General features: G+C 32.1%; 1 protein-coding gene and 1 pseudogene across 1 annotated transcript; both read right to left on the bottom strand.

The window, feature by feature from the left end:
* Positions 1-248: 248 nt before the first annotated feature.
* Positions 249-1,354, bottom strand: LOC107851458 (FCS-Like Zinc finger 13). Its single transcript, XM_016696483.2, has 2 exons — positions 641-1,354; positions 249-520 (listed from the first exon to the last, which is right to left on the bottom strand). The coding sequence occupies exons 1-2, from the start codon at positions 1,120-1,122 to the stop codon at positions 370-372; spliced, it is 633 nt and encodes a 210-aa protein (XP_016551969.2). The 5' UTR covers positions 1,123-1,354; the 3' UTR covers positions 249-369.
* A 4,467-nt stretch (positions 1,355-5,821) lies between these two features.
* LOC107851701 lies at positions 5,822-7,998 on the bottom strand (annotated as a pseudogene).
* Positions 7,999-8,316: the final 318 nt, after the last annotated feature.

Below are 8,316 nucleotides of genomic sequence, written 5' to 3'. Positions count from 1 at the left end.
AAAGACTTTGATCGATTACTTTGCAGAAAGTTATTGCAATTAAAATTTCTTTCACTTTGAGAATCTTATTGAGTGCTTCTGTTTATTTGCATGATTAATTTAACATCAAATTTTAGATACTTTGAGAATTATAGATAAACGTGATGATAGCATAAAAGTGTAATTTAAAACTTTTCATGGCTACATTTTGAGTTTTCTTCTACTACATCCAAATCAAAATTGGGGAAAATATTTGTTAAGAAAAAAGGTCCTCCAAATAAAGGTGTTTCTCATATGTATAAAAATCAAGTATTCCCGAGTACATATAGATCATAGATGTATTTACTAATATTCTATATATACTAATAGTAATTTATTAATCAGCATAAGTTAAATTGCCAGAATTTTAGTTGCAAAGATTTGGTCATTCCCATAAGGTGAACTCGCAACATCAGCAGATCTTGAACTACACTTTTCTTTGTGATCATCCATCACTATTTGCCTGTAGCGACACTCTGTGCTACAAAATGCTTTCTCTCCCCTGAGAATTTATTAACAATCAAATATTAATAACCAAATTTTCACTAACAGAAATTCAAAATAAGATCGATCCTTTCGATATCTACTGCATAAAAATAAAATTGTGGGCATATATACATACCTATACATGTATATGTCTTTGCCATGCAGCTTTTTTTGACACAAGTGACATAAACTGAGAAAATCAAAATTTGGATATGTCGAAAAATCTCCAATTTTCGCCGGAGATATGTTAAAAACGCTTGGACGATTACATTTTCTTTCCTGAAACTCCTTTCTATCGCCGCCATATACTTTAGTGTATGACTTGTTATTTGGTGCACGATAAGTCACTATTGTATATTCTTCAAAACTATCCATCTCTGTTTCCTCAAATTCACCTGTATATCTAGCTGAATTTTTTGATGAAGAAATCGGAAGTGATCTATTTGAATTACGGTTGTAAATGACTTTGTTCGCCGGAGTTTCCCCGATTTTTTTATCGGACTTTTCTAGTGCAGCTACTATAGCCAATCCAACCCCACCAAAATCAAAGTTTTTTAACCCTCTTGGTGATTGAATCTTGAAATCTAGTGGACTTCTTGGGCTAGTAGCACCATCCATTGTCCGGCTTTCGAAAAAAGCCGCACCAGTGAGTTTTTCGATCACTGGTGTAGATCTTTTGCCTATCGTGATCTACTGTTTTCAATTCTAAGAATATGGGATTTTATGAGAGATGAAGCTTTTTATTGCCTAAAAGTTGTGTCTTTGCAAGGCTCTTTATACAAAATTGTTTTGTAAAATGATGGAGTTGTTGGATAGCCCATGGTTTAGGTTGCTATTATTATTATAAAGAGATGATTGCACTTAAAAAAAATTATAATATAATAAAATAAAGTGAAATAATTGAGTCACTTTATTTCTATTGACAACAAATTTAATGTATTCCCAAATAGTGAGGTTTGGAGAGAGTAAAATGTACGCAATCCATACCACTACCTTCGACGAAATAGCAAGGCTGTTTTCAATAGATCTCAAGGCTATCTAGGGTCATATCCTCAGTGAGTTGTAACTGCTCCATATTCCGCCTAATTACCTCTCTCCAATATTTCTTAGGCCTGCCCTACCCCTCCTGAAACCATCAAACGCAAGACTTTCACACCTACGAACCGGGGCATTCATATTCCTCCTTATCACGTGCCCGAATCATCTCACTCGAACTTCCTGCATCTTATCCTCCACCGAAGCCACTCCAACTTTTTTCCGAATGGTCTCATTCCGAACTTTATCACCCCTAGTAAGCCCACATATCCAACGCACCATTCGCATTTTCGCCATCTTTAATTTTTTGGATGTGAGAATTTTTGATTGACCAATACTTCGCTCCATACAACATGGACGGACAGACTGTCGCCCTATAGAATTTGTCTTTAAGCTTGGGCGGTACCTTTTTATCACACAACACCCATGAGGCGAACTTTCACTTCATCTATCCCATCCTAATATGATGAAAGACATTCTCGTTAATCTCACCGTTGCTTCTTAATCCAATTGCTATTCACTAGTACGATTATTAAATTGGATTCCAAAACAATTTTCTAAAATGTCACTTGTCAATGACCAATTTTTCAAGAAACGTTCATATCTAATGATTGTGACCCATTTCCTAAGAGGAACCCACATGGCCGGTCAAAAGATTCCACCAATTTTGTTTCTCCCGGCGAGTAGTTTACGTGTCAAAGGATCAAGGGAAATTCAAGAGAGCAATTATTGATGGGACCACTACATGGAGTTTGGGCTCCAGTGTTTAATTTTTTATTTATTTGTTTTTTGTTTGTGGGACCACACCTATGCCTTATTGGAATATATATGGGGCCTATTGTTTTTGTAAAGTGATACATGGTGTTAGGATCGTGAAAAATTCGAATCGATTGATAAATTGAACTGATAAAAATATTATTGGATTATTGATATTGATTTATTAGATTAACGATTTTTATTAGTATTATAAAAAAATTTATTGGGTAAATAATTCGATATCGGTTTTAGCTTATTGGGTTATTGGTTGAACCGATAACCCAATAAGGATACAGTAAGTTATTATTTTATCTCTATTTATGTTATATATTTAAATACTTACTCTCTAGATATATATATATATATAGAGATAGATAGATATAGATATAAATATGTGTATATATATAGATTATATACACTATTAATTCATAATTCAGTGATTCACAAAATATTAATCTATTCAGGGCAACAAAGGTAAAATATAAAGTTCGGCTATTATCATAATAAAAAGCTTGAAGCATTTATAGCTTCCAACAATTAGGATTCAATTTTTTTCCTAACTAACATTCAGTTCAAATTTGAAGATTCTTGTAAACTAAAATGCATTGCGTAGGTTTTGGCGGTAATTAAGATTTCATTTTTTTATGTTAGTTGTTGCTATTTCTATTTTACAAGTATTTTCTTATTAGTTAAATCGAAAATCGAACCGTTAAGGACCAAAAACCGCTAAACCGAAACCGATAAGAAAATATCTTATTCGTTGGTTATCGGTTTTACATATTCAAATCGAAAACTGATAAATCGAACCAATAACACGTAAAATCGAATCGAACCGACTGATGCACACCCTTATATGGTGCTGCTGAATTCTTCTCTGTTAAAATAAAGAAGATTTTTGAATCTTGTAGTGTTAAATTAAAGATATGTTAAATGTATCAAAATGTCCTTCAATCTTGTAGTTTTAAACATACCATGTGAAAAGTTAAAATTAAAAAGTTACTAAAAAAAGGGGGTCATTCTTTTTTAAACGGATTAAAAAAAAGTATGTCATTTTTTTTAAACGGAGGGAGTACATATTAAATGACGAAAGTATCATTTAGGTTTAAATCATCGACAAACCCTTAAACTTATTCCGAAAATTCACTTAGACCCCTCAATTAAAGCATGTACTTATCAAACCCTTAATCTATCCAAATCTTGATCCAATCAGGCTTTTTTTCCTACATGACACACCATGTGTTATGCACTCGCTTAGGACGCGTGAGAAAATATTTTTTAACTAAATCGCGAATGAAACGTGTCAAGTGACACTAAGGACTCAAAAAAATATTAATTAAAAATTTTATATTTAAATTATTTTATTAATATAAATTTTAATTATTATAATTTCTTAATTTTTTTTTTTTTAAAACACCCCGTGTTATTTTCTTCACAGCACCCCACTCCATCCCCGCTTCTTCATCATCTTTAACCCCACCCCACCTCGCCGTCTTCATCATCTTCAACCCCACCCCACCCCGCGTCTCGTCGTCACTGTCAAAGACATCAAAGGAAAAGCAAAGTGCTTCTTGTCGTTAGCATTGCCTCCAAATGTGGATTCACAAGCACCAATTATACCAATTGACTCAACTCCCTAATACTAACACTAAAAGGCTAAGATCTTTCATAGCTTTCAACAAACCCAAAAATTGATCTGAACCCAAATAACAAATAACCTCAAATGCTACGAGAATTTGACAATACTAGAGCACAAGTCTCAAAAAATAAAAGTACACTAATAATGTGAAGCTTCTGTGGCAAAAAGGTGCAAGCTTTATTTAACAGTACCTTGTGGTTGGGGAAAAGAGTGCACAAGTGAAGAATAAGTGTGTGAAATCAAAAGGGTAAGTTTCAGATTTTTGTCAAAGTGTACGTACTTTAAGTTTGGAGCTTTTAGTAGGGTCTTAAATAGCAACAAGTATCATTAATTCATTCAAGAATCATGGCTGTTGATGAAAAAATTAGTTACCATTCTTGAAGTCCCAGACAGTTGATGTGAGAAAAAGGAAATATAGACAAAAAGTTCAATGAATGAGGTGTCAATTGCATGAACAGAGTCATAAGTTCGTTGTTGGATTTCCAGTTGTGAAATGGCCTGAAAATGGAGAAGAAGATGAACGCATGAGGGGGAAGGTGAGGATCAGTTTTTATTTTCATTTTTTAAAAAAAAATTATAATTTTTTTTAATAATTTGGATTCTCAATGCCAAGTGTCACCTTTTAATTCGTCATTTTTGTCATGTCAGCACAGCTTTTAGTTGATTGACAAAAAAAAATCCGAAAAAAAGTCTGATTGGATCAAAATTCGAGTGAATTAGAGTTTGGTAGGTACAGACCTTAGTCGAGAGATTTAAGTGAATTTTTGGGATAAGTTTGAAGATGTGTCGATCACTTAAGCCTATCATTTATAAGCTCCACAAATGTACTTTTTTTTCTAAACAAAAACTCATTAAAGATTTTAATCTTTTTGGTAAAAAAGGAAAATCAAATTTTTAAGTGTTGAAGACCTTTTTAACTGAAGGATTCTCCACGAGTACCATGATGAAGGAAAAAGTAAAATAAAAAATTTAAGAATATGAATTTGATGTTTTTTTCTTAAAAGATTAATCAAATTAAAATATTACTCCCTCTGTTAATGTTTATTTTATCTCACCTGATGTTTAATAAATATAAATTAAAGAGATCAAACTCGAAATTTTTAATTAAAAATAATAAAGTATATGTTTTCTGAAAATAATTTTTTTATCTTCAGCATTCATTCTAACGTCGCTAAACTCTATTTTGAAATTTAAGTAAAATGCAATTGTTGTAAAGTACATATTATTGGGCCACCCATCATGATTTAATTTTGAATTTGTTTTGATACTGTTATTGCTTATATTCACGTTTTCATCTTTGTAATATTGGCTTGAATACGTTATTCTGGGCTTGAGTAAGTACCTTAGGGTGTGTTTGGTATGATGGAAAATATTTTCATGGAAAATGTTTTAATGGAAAATAAGTTGATTTTTTATATATTTTCTCATGTTTGGTTGGTGGATGAAAAATATTTTTCGAAAAATATTTGATGGTGTTTGGTTGGTGAATGGAAAATATTTTTCTAAAAAATGTTTTTAGTTATTGATGAGAGGAAAAAATATTTTTTGAAAAATACCATTAAACAATTAACTAGCATATCAAGCAACTCAACATTCCATCGGAACTAATTTAAGCATAGCAAATAATATCAATATCGAGTATCAAAATATTACAAGACGCTAAAATTTAAGCAATTATTACTTACATAATTCAAGCTTCCTAATCAATTTCCACAAATGCACAAAAGAGAGAAGTTTGAAAGCAAATACACGATATATTATCAAAAACAAAAGAAAAGAGAGAAGTTTGGAAACAAATACACGATACATTATTAAAAACAAAAGCGTGCGAATAGTAATTGCTTCCAAATCCTATGAAACTAAACCAACCAATAGGTGTCACTATTGTTGTTACTTGAATCGTTCCAACCACACCTTACGAAGATTTTGATTTTTGACCATGAATGTCTTAGCTAAAGTGTCGCTTTGCACCAAATAATCAAAAGCATCACCGAGGAACTCTTCATTATAACCTTCTATTGCCATAACTTTTTCATAAAACTTTGTCACATCTAGATGACTATCAATCATTCTATCGATTGCCGTTGCCACTTCTCCAAACTTTATTGATATATCACTTATGACATCTTGCACCTCAAAAGAACATTTTCTTTTGCGACTTGCCTTGATTTGAGAAGTTTCGGTTACTTGCACATCCTTTTCGATGGATGGTCCTTCAAGGTCATTATCATTATCTTTCTAAAAAAAAAAACTATCAAAATCTATGTCTTTAAATGATTTAGCACAATCTCCCCTATCTCGATCATTTCCACACACAAGAGACATTTTGTCAAACATTTTAATTTTTTTGTTGATGAACTTGTCATGATTGGAATGTGCCTACAATACAAAGATTATATCAATCAACTAATTAAACAAAGTAATATACAAACATATTGCTTATTAGATAATACCCAATACTAATCATCTGTGTTGATTTGTTTCTTTGCTAAGGAATACAATACTATATGTCCTTATTCTTACAGGAGGTTTTTGTGTCTAGGGTTCATTCTTTTGGACATCAGGTAGATTTCCTTACATCTTAGCCATGAGGAAGAAGCTGATTTTTGTCTCCTGCAGATTAACCAATGAAGAGCATTTGCCCGTTTTTTCAAAAAAATAATTTTACGTTATGGCCTTCTTATCCTATGATCAGTGTCTTTGCTATCATCTCCAAGCACTTGGAGGAGCCATGGTAAATTGTGGAGTTTTTCAGGATTTTCAAAATTTCCTAATTCTTTTTTATCATTTTTTTCTCTCAATAGAACCCTCTGTTAATGTGTTCCTTTACTAAGATTTGTGCATTGCTATTTCTGCAAAACAGGGTATAAAATTTTATAGTTATGCGAAATAACATTTACTTCTGCACTTTGAAATTCGATGCTAATCCCTATTCTTCTGACTTAAATGTTAACCCATAGCATGTCTAAAAAATTGAGTATATTAAAGTTATTAAGATGTTGTAACTCATAGTATCATGGACAATATTTTGTTTCTTATGACATCATACATATATGAAGTTACTTCACGAGTTCCTTCCTATTTCCCGATTTTAAACCATGCATATTTTCAAGGTCTTAATGCATTCGAGTTTTATAATTTGCAGGAAGGAATTTAGCAATGTTTAATAGAATAATTTAATATGTCAATTGTATATCTATTTACATACAAAGCAGAACGTGTCGTACAAGCTGGAGCAGCCAAAGAGGGGAGAGCAGGAGTTCTTAATGATCCAGTCACTATCACTTATTCCTTATCAGATAATGCCCAATACAACAAATCAAAAGCTGTATTTCCACCATACCACAAAAACAATTTTTTTTTAATCTAAAAATATCATAATAAAGGTCGTTTCTTTATCACCGAAATGTTGATTTACTCTTACCATATACACATGTTGATTTTGTGTGTTGAACTAATTTGGCAAGAATAGTTTGTGAAAAAAAAAAACCTGAACCCCATTATGAATAATCGAACCATAACAACACCAACCCAGTCTTAACTCATTCTTACTAAGTAGTAAACATAACCATAAAAAACTGAAATGTACCAGTTCCAGGTAAAATATAACCAATCAGACTCTTCAAAAAAGTTACCACAAGAAAATAATTGCTAGCTCGCCACGCAGAAATGTACACACAATTTCATTCATCAAAATAAAGTAATAGAACTACCAATCATCATAAAAGAAATCAGTACCAGGTAAAGCAAATAAGCACATTTTACCAGAATATGGACCGCATAGACTTCGGACTGACCGTAATTATCTTTAAGTTGTCATCCCATCCAAGACCACTTTTGTTTAGTAGAGTTTGGATTGTAATCCAAGTGTTTCTTATTGTTTTAAGATGATTCTCCACATGCTGAGATGAACAATCCATTCCTAGTTGTTCGTTAATGGCATTCGAAACACGACTAAACAAGTTGGCCTTAAACTGATTCGTCAATTTATTTCCTTGCTTTACTTCATCAGCTAGAATCTCCAACATCAAATATTCCATTGATTTTGGCCACCTAAACTGCTTCTCTCCTTTCCCCTATGATTTACTGTTACAAGTCAAGAAACTACGTGAACAATTCATACTCAACATAACACAAATACAAATTAGCAGAAACCTGTGAACTCTACATATACCAAAGAAAAAGAGCAATAAAAAGAACACTCAAAGCTAAAAGAAAAATAATAATTAGCCATAGAAGTATTTCTTTCATACAGGATCTGCCAAATTACTACAACAAGACGAAGAAATAAGAAAATATCAAAAGCAAAAATAAGCAGCATTATCTATTTAGCTATCAAAGTTTCTTAATACACTAAAGGCCCTCATTCCTCCGCCTATCATAAT

The sequence above is a fragment of the Capsicum annuum genome, chromosome 12 (assembly GCF_002878395.1).
Source record: "Capsicum annuum cultivar UCD-10X-F1 chromosome 12, UCD10Xv1.1, whole genome shotgun sequence".
NCBI classification, from domain to species: Eukaryota; Viridiplantae; Streptophyta; class Magnoliopsida; order Solanales; family Solanaceae; genus Capsicum; species Capsicum annuum.
Note: the sequence above shows the minus strand (reverse complement) of the source record. Positions and strands in the feature narration are given on the sequence as shown.